The sequence below is a fragment of the Astatotilapia calliptera genome, chromosome 7 (genome assembly GCF_900246225.1).
Source record: "Astatotilapia calliptera chromosome 7, fAstCal1.2, whole genome shotgun sequence".
Lineage (NCBI taxonomy): Eukaryota > Metazoa > Chordata > Actinopteri > Cichliformes > Cichlidae > Astatotilapia > Astatotilapia calliptera.
In genome coordinates this window covers 59,554,274-59,569,995 of record NC_039308.1, presented here as the reverse complement: position 1 = coordinate 59,569,995, position 15,722 = coordinate 59,554,274, and the positions used below count along the sequence as shown (strand labels likewise).

Below are 15,722 nucleotides of genomic sequence, written 5' to 3'. Positions count from 1 at the left end.
AAAATATTTTTATTTCAGGAAGACAGTTTTCTGGGCACATTCGCAAATCCGGTCCGCATTAAATCCTGACTCTGGCATCTGCCAGTCATTTATTGTATGCATTAATTAATCACAAAGATGTCGTCACAGGATTGAACTAATTTTCTCGAGGTGGGCGGATTGATCTAAATAGCAGTATTATCGATACCAATGTTGGTATCATATCATTGTAGCACTGTAGGATCGATACATTGTTTCTATCATCTAAGTTCAGTGTATCGTCCACTGAACAGTGTGAAATTAATGATTTATTTGTTTTAATGAAAAATATACCTCAAACATCCACTATGAAAAGCATCTGAACCTTTTTTGTGTTTACTGTCATGTCTATTTTAGTTATAGTCTATAGCACATAATTAGCACGTTTTGTTAACTAATTATTAATCACAGGGATTTGATGGTCATTAAAATTTTGGATCATACCAAAATCTACTAGTAATTTCTCAGGTGCTGACACAAAGTCAGCGTAACAGGACCTATTGCCAGGAATCGGCTGACAAACTTTATTGAATATTTCTAAACAATCTTTCAAAAGAAACATCATATTTGCTTTGCACTAAGCTCAAGCTTTCCAAAACCTCTGCTACTCTCTATGCTCTGTGGACTGTCCAATATTAAAAATCATACTTTTCCACGTCACCTTACTTTTTATTTAAGTTTATGATTTTGGGTTGAAGGGAAAGTAATTGACTTCTGGTGTTGCTCCGTGTCACTCTCATACGCTTAACAAACCGGATGTAGAGTCTTGCGTAAACGGCGCAAACTTAGAACCTCCCCTCTACCGGTCCTGTCCAATCAGTAGGATTACGCTATCAGGTCGGAAGTGACGTTAGGTTCGTCGCAAAGGGTGTAGGAAAAAAATGAGTTTGGACCCCTGTTACCGAAGCCTAATATGGTGGAGGTGGAGCAGCCCGTCATGAGTCGGAAGACCCTGGTGTTGCACTTCTAGTTATTTTTAATTTAGCTATATTTGTTATTGGATTTTGGCTAATCTGTGCTGCTGATTATTACAGAGGAAAACGAACTGAATGCAAATGCTTCTGTAAACTCATTTTATTCATTTTAACAAAACAAAAGCATTCAACACACCACAGACAGCTTCAATCTATGAACTGCCCTTCCAGTACATGTAATAAAAGTCTCTTATGCTACATACCCGTCACGGTGACCAGATCCCAACATACTACATGTGGGGCAAACCATTTGTTTTGTTACTGACGAAATAAATACAAATAATTACACAAAACTATGCTGGTGTCAGGGTTGGCATCGGTGTGATAGGAATGACGATTTATTTGAAACCGATGCGTATGTAACGAGCTTTCTAGTCTTTGTGCACTCCTATATTTCCTTATTCTACAGTCCTAATACTCCTACTTGTCATTTCTGTTTGATAAGGACGCATCCACGGATCGCCACATGTTTCTTAAAATGCGGGGCCTTGGTTGGAGTGGAGAGGGGCAAAAGGATAAACATGCCGTGAAGTGGGGCACCTGGTCACCTTGGATTCATATCACTGGTAGAAAAATAACTCTTCACATGAAGATTTCCTTCATTTTCAAATTCCCCTCTCGACAAAAGCAATGTTATCACTTTATTATGGAAAGGTTATAAAAGAAACTAGGCAACCCTGCTTTTGTCACTAGTATATACATCCTGTTATTGTAAACAACACATTATAGAAAACACCACAGGGCGGCAGTATTGCCTTACTGGTTAAATAGTGTGGAGCGTACACTAGATTTCATTAAACTTTTATGGAGTATCCTGCGGGCTTATCGTTGACGATGGTATTTAAACCCTTGTTTTCTTTCCCCAGCACATCTTATGGCACAAAGTCTTTAGGTCTGATCATCATCCTCACTCTCTTAAAAGACTGTCTCTCATTGGTGGGGTAGTACTCTGATAATATGTTGTGCCATGTCCCCCAGAAAATCCCATTCCGCACACCTTTGTACCTCCCGTCGTAATATCTCCCGTTAAGGTTTGCGCTCATGCAGGCGTCAAACCACCAGCCGGAGCTGTAGTAGGCCCCGCAGTTCCCGGAGGGGTAGCGGTCGTGGTCCCTGTCCGGCGTGGTGAACGCCCTGTTGCTGTGATCGTACTTTTTGCTGAAGCGGAGAGCATTACCTGCGGTGCCCGAGTAACTGCCTACTGTCAGTCTATAGCGCAGGCGTTCACTGGCCACCTTGAACTGCTCGTACTGCGCATACCCCGTCAACCCGTCAAAATCCTCCAGCTCCACCCGCAGCACCATCTCCCTATCGCGGGTCAGCAGGTGGATGATGTTGTTGCCCAGCCAAAACTCCCCTCTGTCAAGCTCCCCGAAGCCGGATTGGTATTCTGCCCAGGTGCGGTTGAAGTTCACGCTGCCGTCCTGGCGGCGCTGCAGGACTGTCCACCCTCCACCCTCCTGCTCCATCTCACAGTACACCGAGAAGCTACTAGTGCGGAGGTCAGGGGTCACCAGGTAAAGCCCGCTTTTTGTTTTTCCCCTGAGCAGGTGATCTGAGCAGTCTCTCGGTAGCATGGTAACTGTAACACAATGGAAGAAATGACACATTTCTTAAAAAGCCAGTAAGCCCTGATTTATTTAAGCCCTGTTTTCTCTCATCTTCTCTCTCTCATATTCCAGGTGATATTATCATCTCGCAGCTGGGATTTATTCGTGAAATGAGCTGGCTGAGGTCACGAGTGCATCAGGTCAGTGGCTTTTCCACCATAAAAAGAGTTACTGTGTGTGAGGGCCTTCAAAGTGGACCTCCACGGTAGATGAAAAGATATCGTTTAAAACAGAAATGGTGTTGGAGGCATACACGTGAAGGAAGTTTAATAATTTCACCTTTAAAATAATTGATTGTCTAGTCCAACTTTCCTATATTTTCCTCCTGACTTTTAAAAAGAAGGTGAAATGAGGCAATAACAGGCAGTTAGAGAAAGAAAAGCGTGCATTTAAAATCCTATTAACCTTCTGTTTTTACTCTATGATGTCATGGATGCTGGTAAATGTTATTTTAATTAATTGCTGGGGGAAAAATAGCCACTTGTTGAGTTCACTCTCTGTAAACAGCTCTCCACAAAAGGATGGTTTAAAGCTGTTGGTCTTTGCATAGTTGTGGTTTTATCTTTAGTCATGACATTCATTAGGAGCGACACATTTCACACACATGCAGATTCCTCCTTTGACAAATAATAGCCAGTGATGTATGATACAAATCTGCCCACATAATTATATTATGAGGATCATTAGAGTTTACTATGAGATTGTATTGCTTAATTCCTTTCAGCTTAAGTCATTATTAGTGGTCTTATTTATGTCTTTTTGAGTAGTAATAAAGCAATAAGCATTCAGATACTAATGTGGCACAATTCATTGCACATTTCTCGGCCTTGGGACCTTGAATGTATGCGTGCTTCGCATTTCAAGCCCAGTATAATCTGCATTGATCACTAACATGTCTTGCAGCTGACTGGCAGAAACAGTTTACATTTCACAAGCACACAGAGACAAAACAGGATCAGTGTGATAGAATAAAACAGAATCTCTTGCCTTTAGGTGGTTTGTCTGTTGGCAGTTTGCCGTCCGTGTTGTCAGGCCTGATGCCTCCCTGGTTCTCTTCTGAGTGGTCTTTGTGGTGTATGTTTGGTGGTCTGCCATTAGGACTCAGGCTGTTATTGAAGAAAGCAGCCACCTGGTTGATTTTCACTCGTAACTCACGTGCACTGGGAGTGGAAGCCTCGGCAGCGAGCTCGGGGTGCTTGGGGCCAGGGGTGGTCGCAGTTGTTGACCTGAAGTCAGGGCTGGGTGGAGAGATGGTGTGAGATATGGGAGAAGGAGATGTAGAGAATGCAGGAGCTATTTCTTCCATCTTGTGATGTTTCTCAGTTTGTGTGTCTGAGCCAGAATTTGTCTTTGACTTTGAGGATCCTGGAGTGGTGCTAGGGATAACACTTGTGAGGATCCCACTGATGATTTTGTTTGGTTTTGTTGTCATTGGGATTGATGCTGGTTGACTGGCTGTTTGTGGCCTCAGATCAGACACAATCCTGTTGTTTGGGCTCATAGTGGAATCTTTAGGCTGACTTTGAAGGTGAGGGAAGGCTCCATTTTCCAGACTGTTGGAGGTCTTTGGACCTGGAGTGACAGTTTTACTTAGACTGGGATTGAACTCTCTGTCCCCTGGGGAATGAGTCACTTCAGCAGTATGCTTTATGGGGCCAGATGTAGAAGGCGTGTTGATTTGAGAGGTTTGGGTGTGATCTGAAGTAGTCCAGCTGATGTTAGGTGGATCTGTTTTGGTCTTTGGACTTAGCTTTGGTTGCACTGCTGGTTTTGGCCTTTGAACTGGTGGTGCTCCTGGCCTAACTGTAGGCATGCTTCGTGGTCGGTAAATGAAGGGAAGCCTTGGTTTTGACGTTCTATTGGACTCTGCCCGAGGTGCAGGCTTGGCATTCAGATTAGGCGTTTCTCCAAGCTTAGGTGTTTTAAAGTTGTGACTGGTTTCTGGTGGTTTGGGGCCAGTTTTGGGCCTTACATTCGGTTTTGGCTTGAAGCTTGTCCCAGGTTTTGTATGGCTTGGTTGGTTGGGCACTTGATCAGGTTTGGGTTTTGTAGGGATGTTCTGTCTGGTTTTAGGCTTTTGGTTGGGGGGTGTTTTCATGATCTCAGGCATGGTTTTCTTTCCTGGTGTTGGATCTTGATTAGAATTAGACATGTGTGATGGATTTTCATCAGATGTCTCCTTTTGTTTAGGTTTTTCTGTGTAGCTAACTGTTGGACTTTCTTTTGATTCAGGCTCTTGGACAGGTTTGGGTTTTGTGGAGATCTTCTGTCTGGTTTTAGGCTTTTGGTTGGGGGGTGTTTTCATTAGATCCGATATGGTCTTCTTTCCAAATGTTGGATCTTGATTAGAATTAGAGACGTGTGAGGGATATTCATCAGATGTCTCATTTTGTTTAGCTTTTTCTGCATAACTAGCTGTCGGACTTTCTTTTGATTCAGGCTCTTGGACAGGTTTGGGTTTTGTAGGGATGATCTGGGTGATTTTAGGCTTTTGGTTGCCAGGTGTTTTTGGTAGATCAGGCATGGTCTTTTTTCCAGATGTTGAATCTTGAGTAGAATTGGAGATGTATGAGAGATTTTCATCAAATGTCTCCCTTTGGTTAGGTATTTCTGTGTAGCTAGCTGTTGGACTGTCTTTTGATTCAGACGTTTGGGTGGGTTTAGGTTTCACGGGAATGTTCTGGCTGGTTTTAGGCTTTTGGTTGGGGGGTGTTTTCAGTAAATCAGGCATGGTCTTCTTTCCAGTTATTAAATCTTGATTAGAATTAGACACATGTGAGGGATTTTCATCAGATGTCTCATTTTGTTTAGGTTTTTCTGTGTATCTTGCTGTTGGACTTTCTTTTGATTCAGGCTCTTGGACAAGTTTGGGTTTTGTAGGGACATTCTGTCTGGTTTTAGGCTTTTCCTTAGGGGGTGTTTTCAGTAGATCAGGTGTGGTCTTCTTTCCAGATGTTGGATCCTGATTAGAATAGGACACTTGCGATGGATTTTCATCAGATGTCTCATTTTGTTTAGCTTTTTCTGCATAGCTAGCTGTTGGACTTACTTTTGATTCAGGTTCTTGGACAGGTTTGGGTTTTGTAGGGATGTTCTGTCTGGTTTTAGGCTTTTCCTTAGGGAGTGTTTTCAGTAGATCAGGTGTGGTCTTCTTTCGCGGTGTTGAATCTTGATTAGAATTAGACACTTGTGAGGGATTTTCATCAGATGTCTGCTTTTGTTTAGGTTTTTCTGTGTAGCTAGCTGTTGGACTTTCTTTTGATTCAGGCTCTTGGACATGTTTGGGTTTTGTAGGGATGATCTGGGTGATTTTAGGCTTTTGGTTGGGGGGTGTTTTTGGTAGATCTGGTGTAGTCTTCTTTCCAGATATGGGATCTTGATTAGAATAAGGCACTTGTGATGGATTTTCATCAGATGTCTCATTTTGTTTAGCTTTTTCTGCATAGCTAGCTGTTAGACTTTCTTTTGATTTAGGCTCTTGGACAGGTTTTGGTTTTGTAGGGATGTTCTGTCTGGTTTTAGGCTTTTGGTTGGGGGGTGTTTTTGGTAGATCTGGTATAGTCTTCTTTCCAGATATGGGATCTTGATTAGAATAGGACACTTGCATTGGATTTTCATCAGATGTCTCATTTTGTTTAGCTTTTTCTGCATAGTTAGCTGTTGGACTTACTTTTGATTCAGGTTCTTGGACAGGTTTGGGTTTTGTAGGGATGTTCTGTCTGGTTTTAGGCTTTTCCTTAGGGGGTGTTTTCAGTAGATCAGGTGTAGTCTTCTTTCGCGGTGTTGAATCTTGATTAGAATTAGACACTTGTGAGGGATTTTCATCAGATGTCTCCTTTTGTTTAGGTTTTTCTGTGTAGCTAGCTGTTGGACTTTCTTTTGATTCAGGCTCTTGGACATGTTTGGGTTTTGTAGGGATGTTCTGTCTGGTTTTAGGCTTTTGGTTGGGGGGTGTTTTTGGTAGATCAGGTATAGTCTTCTTTCCAGATATGGGATCTTGATTAGAATAGGACACTTGCATTGGATTTTCATCAGATGTCTCATTTTGTTTAGCTTTTTCTGCATAGCTAGCTGTTGGACTTACTTTTGATTTAGGCTCTTGGACAGGTTTTGGTTTTGTAGGGATGTTCTGTCTGGTTTTAGGCTTTTCCTTAGGGGGTGTTTTCAGTAGATCAGTTGTAGTCTTCTTTCGCGGTGTTGAATCCTGATTAGAATTAGACACATGCGAGGGATATTCATCAGATGTCTCATTTTGTTTAGCTTTTTCTGTGTAGTTAGCTGTTCGACTTTCTTTTGATTCACGATCTTGGACAGGTTTGGGTTTTGTAGGGATGTTCTGTCTGGTTTTAGGCTTTTCGTTAGGGAGTGTTTTCATTAGATCAGGCATGGTCTTCTTTCGCGGTGTTGAATCTTGATTAGAATTAGACACTTGTGAGGGATTTTCATCAGATGTCTGCTTTTGTTCAGGTTTTTCTGTGTAGCTAGCTGTTGGACTTTCTTTTGATTCAGGCTCTTGGACATGTTTGGGTTTTGTAGGGATGATCTGGGTGATTTTAGGCTTTTGGTTGGGGGGTGTTTTTGGTAGATCTGGTGTAGTCTTCTTTCCAGATATGGGATCTTGATTAGAATAAGGCACTTGTGATGGATTTTCATCAGATGTCTCATTTTGTTTAGCTTTTTCTGCATAGCTAGCTGTTGGACTTTCTTTTGATTCAGGCTCTTGGACAGGTTTTGGTTTTGTAGGGATGTTCTGTCTGGTTTTAGGCTTTTCTTTAGGGGGTGTTTTTGGTAGATCAGGTGTGGTCTTCTTTCGCGGTGTTGAATCCTGATTAGAATTAGACACATGCAAGGGATTTTCATCAGATGTCTCATTTTGTTTAGCTTTTTCTGTGTAGCTAGCTGTTGGACTTTCTTTTGATTCAGGCTCTTGGACATGTTTGGGTTTTGTAGGGATGATCTGGGTGATTTTAGGCTTTTGGTTGGGGGGTGTTTTTGGTAGATCTGGTGTAGTCTTCTTTCCAGATATGGGATCTTGATTAGAATAAGGCACTTGTGATGGATTTTCATCAGATGTCTCATTTTGTTTAGCTTTTTCTGCATAGCTAGCTGTTGGACTTTCTTTTGATTCAGGCTCTTGGACAGGTTTGGGTTTTGTAGGGATGATCTGCGTGATTTTAGACTTTTGGTTGGGGGGTGTTTTCGTTAGATCAGGTGTGGTCTTCTTTCGCGGTGTTGAATCTTGATTAAAATAAGACACTTGCGTTGGATTTTCATCAGATGTCCCACTGTAGCCAGGTTTTTGGTCAGTTGTTGTTTTTTCTCCACCTTTTGACCATTTTTCTATTTTTTGATTTTGGTCCGGCTTCTCAGTTTTTGGATTATGGACTATTCCCTTCTCGGATTTCGGTTCAATCTCGGTTTGATTAGTAGCAGTAACTTGATCAGGATATTCATCAGATCCGGCCGTGTTTGCATTCTGAGGTCTGTGATGTGGCGGAGGTGTCCAAATAGGAGTCACAGTCTTTTCATTAGGTTTTGACTTTTGAGTAGGTAACTTGTTTTGATCAGATGTATAATTTTGGCCATATTTAGGTATAGAATCGTTATTCAAATTTTGATCAGTGGGTAAAATATGAGGGGGAATTCTTTGCTTAGGTTTTGAAGTTTCGACTCCTTTTGGGTCTTTGCCAGGTTGAGGTTTAGGTCTTTGGTCGATTCTGGGTTTGTGGTGAAAAGGATGCTTCTTTTGGTTGTATTTTGGTCTTTTGCCAGGCTTTGGTCCTTGGCCTGGCAGAGGTTTTGCTCCAATCTTAGTATTTGAGCTGATGTTCTTTTTAGCTGTCCAGCGGCTGTCATCTATAGCTCCTACAGTTAAATCCTGATGATGAGCTGTGGTGACTGTAGTTGTCGTAGTTGAACTAATGTGACTGTGGAGGCCTGACCTGGATGTAGTAGTTTGATTGGTTATGTGTTGTCCACTCCCTGTGCTCATTGTAGTTTCTGTGTGAGTATTTGCATCAGCTTTTGGAGGCTTAGAAATCCCAGCTGCTACAAGGCCTGTGTTTTGGGTTGTTATCTCGTGACTGACATCTGTGATATAATGCAAGGTGGAGCTGGGCATTGGGGGAGATGGAATAGATGACGTAGCTTCATTCGAGTCCACAGAGTCTAGCCCTAGAGCTATATTAATTGTAGAGTGAGGAGTTGGGCTGATTGAAACAAAGTCTGTCCTTTTAGTTGCTTCGCTGGATGGTAATTCTCTATCGTCTCCCTCTCCACTCTCTGTCTCTTCGTCTTCTGTTTTGATCTCCTTTCCCGTCTCTCTGCCCTCGCCCCCCTCTTTTATAGTCTTTTCTTTTTCAGTGTGCCTGATTTTTTCGGTCTGTTTTCGTTCCTCATTATTTTGCTCTACTTGTACTCTCTTTTCCATTTCCTTTTTCTTCTCCTCCCTGCTCTGCTCTTGCTCCTGATTTGTATTCTCATCATGGTTCTCTGAGATCTTTATCCTATCACTGGCTGCAGTTTGGGTCTCTGTTTCCTCTGTTTTATCTTGCCACACGTGATGACCACTTTCTTCAGTTTTATTTACATTAGTGAAAGTCTTTCTTTCTTTTCCATGCTCCAGATTATTCTCTTGATATCCCTTTGAATTCTCTTCTCCGGCGGTGTCTTTATTTCTGTCTCTCTCCCCCTGCCTATTGTTTTTGTCAGCAACCTTTTCTCCTACTGTTCCCTCATTTACACCACCAGTTGTTACCTTTGTTGGAACTACTTTGTCCTTTCCTTTTCCTCTGTCTGATTGAGTTGTTCCGTCAGTTTCCAGCACTTCTGTCAGAGTTTCTTTTATGAGTCCTCCATTGCTCTCTCTTTCTGTCTCCCATTTCTTTCTTTCTTTCTCTTCCAGAGTGCCTGTTTTTTCCGAGTCTCCATCTCCTTCCATAACACTGACTGTGCTGCACTCTTGTTTAAAACCATTCTCTTGAAGTCTCTCATTCACCCAGTTTCTGTCATCCTCACGTCTATCCGTCTCCTCACTCAGCGTCTCACGCTCATTCTCTCTGTGCCTTCCACACTCTCTCTCAGTTTGGCTTACTGTACAGTCTGCGCAGATCTCCCGCAGTTCATCCACACTGTCCTTCAGCTTCTGCAGGTCCTCCACGATCTTCTCCAGCTCTTTGAACTGCTGTGGCAGGTGAATCCTCAGCGGTGGCAAAGTGAGTAAGTAAGGGCACGTGTTCTCATGCTGCACCTGTCTGCACTGCCCCCCAGGCGTCAGTGTTACAGTGCAGGGACCAAATCCTTTATCCACAAGGAGTATTCCTTCATCAGAGTCTGCTGTGATCCAAGAAAGACTTGAGAAGGCCAGCAGGGTCCCACATACGCACAGGGCTGTTAACCTCATTGCAGCCTGAGAGCAAAGAGTGAAGGGAGAGGAGGGAGAGAGTGTAAAAACACCCACCTCAGTTTGTGAGAAGCGCAGCGAAGGAGGAAAGGTGGGAGGGAGAAGAGGAGGGAGTGGGAAATGATGGAGCTGTGCAGTGAAAAGTGAATCTGTGAGATATCTGAGAAAAATGAAGGAAGGAAGAAAGAAAGAGGGGAAAATAAAACAGAAAAGTGAGAGTAGGTACGTTTTTAAGATAGTGAATGATATGGATGAAGCGTGAGGAAATCCGAAGATATTTCTGCCTCATAATATAAGCAGAATTAACTGCAGCAGTTAGTAACCACTTGGGAAACATTATAAAACATGGAAACTTTAGAAAGCACATGTCTTAACAATTTATTGGATTACAATTGATTCTAATTCCACTCACATCAGTTAATGAAGAACATTTGCAACACATTCTCCCTCTATGCTGTAATGATAAATGTATCACGGACTTGAATATGCATGTGTGTCGCAGTTGCTTTGGCAAGAGCGTCCCGAGCTTCCTGACAATGCGTACACAAACATGTGAATGGCACATGTAACATTTGAAGCAAAAAAGCTGCTGCTGGACTGAAGCCAAGAGGCTGTTATTCAGATTTGAATGGGCATGCTTCATTTTACTGTAAACTGTGAGGCTTAGTTCAGCTCATGATTAATGGTGGGCAGGAATGTCTGATTTATCTAAGAAGACCATTTGATTAAAACACAGTTCCAGAAGAGATAAATATCTCGTGTACTATTGACTTTATTCGGACAGTTCTAATCCCCAACAAGTGTCAGGGATCGGTGAGGCAATCTCTGGGTGGAGAGGTTGATCTGACTATGTACAGACTGTTCATCTGTATTTGGGGTCTTGGCTAATTCGTTTTGTCTACATATAGTCAGAAAACAGGAAAGAGAGAAAACCGAGTCACATGAACTAAATGAGGCATCTGCTTCACAGGGAGTTTGGATAATGAGGCTTTACTTTCTCGGACCACGGGTGTAAATGTCAGTCCCACAACAGGATATGAGATATGAGTGATAGCATGCAATGCCAGTGTTTGATGTTTCAGAAATGTGTCTGTTTTTAATGTTTGTTAGACCACTAAAATGATCTTACTTATCGACCGAGACACGATCTCTGCGCACTTTTTTGTCTGTGTCTATTTGACCAGCTGAGAGATTTCTCAGCTGTCCTTTAATAATGACAAAGGAAACCATTTGTTTAGTGAGAGCACCGTGGGAAGCCTCAGGTTAGAAATGAAAAACGATTGAAGTAGAAGGCTGGATGCGGCACATCGCCGGTCTGCGAGGTCACGAACGCATCTGGAGAAACTGCATCGTCTAAGAGTGTAACAGCTTTAAATCCTGCGGTTGGTCTCAGAGAGGAGTATTTTAAAATGTTTTGGCTATTGTAATCTGTGTAACCCTTCTCTGTCTAACTTTAAATTTCAAGTTGGATGGTTCTCCTCCTCCTCCTTCTCCTGCTGTGCTAATGCAGCTATGAGCTCATTTGACGTTTGACAACTGTTGGCAGGATAAAAGCCAGGAATAAGTGTCCTTTCACCTTTCACAGGCACTTCAGTACTTCAACACTTACACTGGGAAATGGTGTGAGATAAATGTTTACGCTCTCTTAGCATTAGGCTGTATTGATTTATTATCACAGGGCTGCATCTTTTACAGAGCGGCCAACCCTAAATCTCAGACATTTACTGCTTAACCACAACAAAGTAGCCTGACGCACGGGCCGCACGATGAAATGAGAACGATTGGAGTTTTTAGAGCAGTCGATCGACATGTAAAGGCTAGATTCATTTGAATGAATTCATTTTGTTTCTTTGACAGCTCCAGATCCCAGTCAGCAGCTCCATTGTTCCCAATAATAACCTCACTCCTGCTTTATCCATTTATGGACTGCAGCTTTTTTCTCTTCATGGTGCCCTTTTGGGATACAGTGTTTTGAATTCCCTCGGTGAGTTGGCTGGGTCCACTCTCTGTCCCTGATCATGTAAACACTGTGCTTTTTTTTTTTTTTTTTTTCCATAGGGACTAGAACAAACATCTGACCATCAATCCGGGCTCTGCTGCCTGAGCGTCCTGGCAGACCACTTCATCTCCATCCACTTCGGGCAAAGGAGCCAGTGCCGTCGTTTGCGTCTGTTATGTGCATAAGTGTCTCATTTCCAGCTGCACTGGAGTGAACCCAACAGCTGTCGTAGTGCAGCGCCAGCCTCCTGTAACACCACACTCAGTCTGCCTGCCTGAAGGTATAACCCTACCTGCGTTATTCCACCATCTCTCGACTCGCATGCCAAGAATAAATAAATATTCAGCTCTGTGATGCAGTACCTGGCCTAATCATGTGAATGGGCCAAAATGTAAAGTCTCCTTCATCCCTCTCTGTTATAAAAATGCGCCTATAGTCATATTCACATGATTTGCCTGGATCTTTAATTCTGCAGTAACGGATGCAATCCTTTGCCATGTGTGAGAATGTTTTTCATTGAACACTGATAGTGACTCTTAAAAGTGAGACAATCAAATGTCCCTCACATCTGGGCTGAATTTCCTGCAGCTAGCCAACACCAGATAACGTCAGGTCAATTAGTTTCTAATCCAAAATCCTGGAATTCGTTAAGAAATTGTTTAAAACTTATATTTAATAATCCTCGTCCTGATAAAGGATATGGAAAACAGGCTTAACATGGGAACAGCTTATCTGTTGTTGTCACTGCCTGCCCACCAGGAGCCGACATTTCTGAGACCCTGGCATGCACATCGAATAAAGAGGTATTTTTCCATTGCAGGAGAGGTGCTTTTTCTTTTAAAAACATGTGAAGCGTGTGTTGTAGTAAAGGTTCTACAGAGACGTAGCCGTTCGGTTTTCCATCATAACCTGATGTTCATACTGAATAGATTTGTGCTGCATACTGTAAATGTCCCAGCTGCACTTAATAGAAACCATGCATCATACACAGACAATAGCCTAGAGATAAACTCACATAAAGGTGTGCCTGAACGCACCGCAGAAACCCCTTATTTACTAAACCTTCTTCTTCTCAGCACCACTTCCACAGTCATATTTTTAGAGACTGCTAAACATTATGACATTAGTCAGGTGTTGCCATATAATACTTCACTGCACGTGAAAAGGCAAAGTATGGCTGCCTGACAATGTTAAAACAATAAAACTGTTTATTATTCCAGCGTGCCACGAGTAAGAGTGCAGAAAACCAAACTGTGAGAGCTGGTCTTTATTTTCAGAATTTGAGCTACTCCAAGTTTAATGTTTAAAACGATAATAAAGTCACTGAAGATGCCAAATGTGGGGAAATAAAAAGTTGAGCTATTTCCCTCCCAGTTGGGAGTAGAATACTACAAAATGATACCTCAAATCTGTCCTCGAGCATAGCAGTCACAGGTAGCTGGACTTTCTGCCTCTGCTGAAGATGCTGCAAAGCGTTATCGTCTTTCCACTGACTTGTGTGATAGGAACCAGAAATAAGCTCTATGTACTTCAAACTGTCTTCTCTTCTCTGTGAAAACTGTTTAAAGAGTCAGTGTTCCAATCTAATGAGCTATGTCAGCCAAAAGAAATAAACAAATCTCATTTTTGAGTAAGCGCTCGTGAACACTGTGTACACTACCTTTCCGATCTCTCTGCACAGATTAAGACTTCTTCTTTCAAGGCAGTGGATGTAGACTGAAATGTTTCAGTGCCATAACAGAGAGATATCTTTCATCTAATATTAGTATGTGACGAAAGACAGCATTTTAATTTTAATTGCCCAACATTGACATTAAATGAATAATAGTTTTTAGATATTGCATTTAATTAAACTAGTGACTAACTTGTTGTTGTGCAATAGTGATGAAAACACGTGCAGCTGACCACTCCCAACATGAGTAAGGTTTGATGGCACAGTGGTGAGGGTCAGTGAGCAGGGTGATTTCCACAGGAAAACAAACACTTGTAAAAAGCCCTTCAATGCATTTCCACTACTTCACTGCCACCTGCTGGCACAAGCTAGAAGTGTCTCATAAATTAAAAAAAACAACATTTCATCATACTCAAAATTTCACATTATCGTCTCCAAATGTCGACATAAAAGCCTTGAGTTTCAAGTTATTTTCTCAGTGCCTTAAGATTTTGAGATAATTAAATTTTGACTTATGGCTAGTTTGTGATTTTTTTTTTTCAGTAGTGAAAACAAGTTTACATACAACCCAGTTCAATAATAGCTCTAAAACCTTTATAATAGCCCCTAGCAAGGGCGAAATCTTGTGGGAGAAAAAACACACGCCCTTTTAAAGGAGCACAACAAACACCTTTAATGCTCCATCGTTAAAATAATGGCAATCAATTTTTTTCACCATGTCCTGAAATACGTTTTTTCTCTGAAACTGGATTTTTAAAAATCAATTTCACTGCTTTGTTTTGGTCTCACGCAGACATGTAGCTCTCTTCTTTCTTTTTTATTTTTTATCTCTACCTTCACACGTTGCAGCACGGTGGTTAGCACTGTTGCCGCACAGCAAGAAGGTCCTGAGTTCAATTCCACCATCAGGCTGGGGTCTTTCTGTGTGGAGTTTGCATGTTCTCCCCGTGTTTGCGTGGGTTCTCTCCGGGTACTCCGGCTTCCTCCCACCGTCCAAAGATGCATGCAGCTTGTGGGGATAGGTTAATTGGATAATCCAAATTGCCACTAGGTGTGAATGTGTGAATGAATGTGAGTGTGAATGGTTGTCTGTCCCTGTGTGTTGGCCCTGCGACAGACTGGCGACCTGTCCAGGGTGTACCCTGCCTCTCGCCCTATGACAGCTGGGATATGCTCCAGCACCCCCCGCGACCCTGAAAAGGATAAGCGGAAGTGAATGGATGGATGACTGTAGTAATCAAGTGTACCACTAGGGGGTGCTAATAGCTTAATTTAAGAAACGCTGCATTGAAGAATGATAATAAAATGCTTTAAAAAAAGGTGTTCAACTCTTTGGAGAAACTGCAATTAAAAAAAAGAAGACAGAACATACGTGAATCCTTCACATATTTTTTTTATTACAACCCCATAGTTAAATGCATTTATGGGGATTTTGAATTTTCTTTCATTACAAAAAACATTTTAAAACCACAAGAACATAACAGATGTTTTTGGTAGAGATAAAAACTGCAAAATTATGATTCTGATTAAAAACATTTTTGTTGTTGAATGAACAAAATGGACTCACGAAACTATAAAATTCATACTTATTTCTGTATATCTGTCTGGACAGGAAAGTCTAACTATGACAGTGTGTGCAAATTCATGTTAAAACTAATCTGACATGACCCATAATTAATGAAACAAAACTAATTTGAACTAGTAATTTATGGTGACATAGTTGCAGTAATTTACTGAAACGTGAATAAAAATGGAAATACAGTATAGCAACTTATCCATAATTTATTTTAGCCCTGCCACTTCTTCTTTGGTCCTCCACTTGTCCAGTGTCCTCATATTTTTTAAGGACACACTGCAAAAGATGCTAAGTTTAATTTCGTTGGTGCAAAAACTATTTTATGCCTGTAAAGCTTTGTTATCTTTGACATTTTTTGTAGATTCAACTAAAGGAAAGTGAACAAATTCCCTTTTATTGCAGCGAACTGCTAGTAAAAAATTGGCTATATATACAATTTAAAAATAGCTTCTGTTATATGTATTCACAATA

The 15,722-nt window shown here is 41.6% G+C and overlaps 1 protein-coding gene and 1 long non-coding RNA gene across 4 annotated transcripts; one reads left to right on the top strand and one right to left on the bottom strand.

The window, feature by feature from the left end:
• Positions 1-1,077: 1,077 nt before the first annotated feature.
• LOC113026927 (titin-like) lies at positions 1,078-14,540 on the bottom strand. Of its 3 annotated transcripts, none has more exons than XM_026176229.1 (3): positions 14,510-14,540; positions 3,590-10,164; positions 1,078-2,574 (listed from the first exon to the last, which is right to left on the bottom strand). In XM_026176229.1, the coding sequence occupies exons 2-3, from the start codon at positions 10,002-10,004 to the stop codon at positions 1,865-1,867; spliced, it is 7,125 nt and encodes a 2,374-aa protein (XP_026032014.1). In that variant the 5' UTR covers positions 10,005-10,164; positions 14,510-14,540; the 3' UTR covers positions 1,078-1,864. The 3 variants fall into 3 exon arrangements, with proteins under 3 accessions (XP_026032014.1, XP_026032015.1, XP_026032013.1); XM_026176230.1 differs by lacking the exon at positions 14,510-14,540 and having other exon boundaries at positions 3,590-6,947; positions 7,155-12,017; XM_026176228.1 differs by lacking the exon at positions 14,510-14,540 and having other exon boundaries at positions 3,590-12,017.
• LOC113026934 (uncharacterized) lies at positions 2,448-12,187 on the top strand. Its single transcript, XR_003272969.1, has 3 exons — positions 2,448-2,509; positions 2,675-2,742; positions 12,063-12,187. It is a non-coding gene; the product is annotated as an uncharacterized LOC113026934 (long non-coding RNA).
• Positions 14,541-15,722: the final 1,182 nt, after the last annotated feature.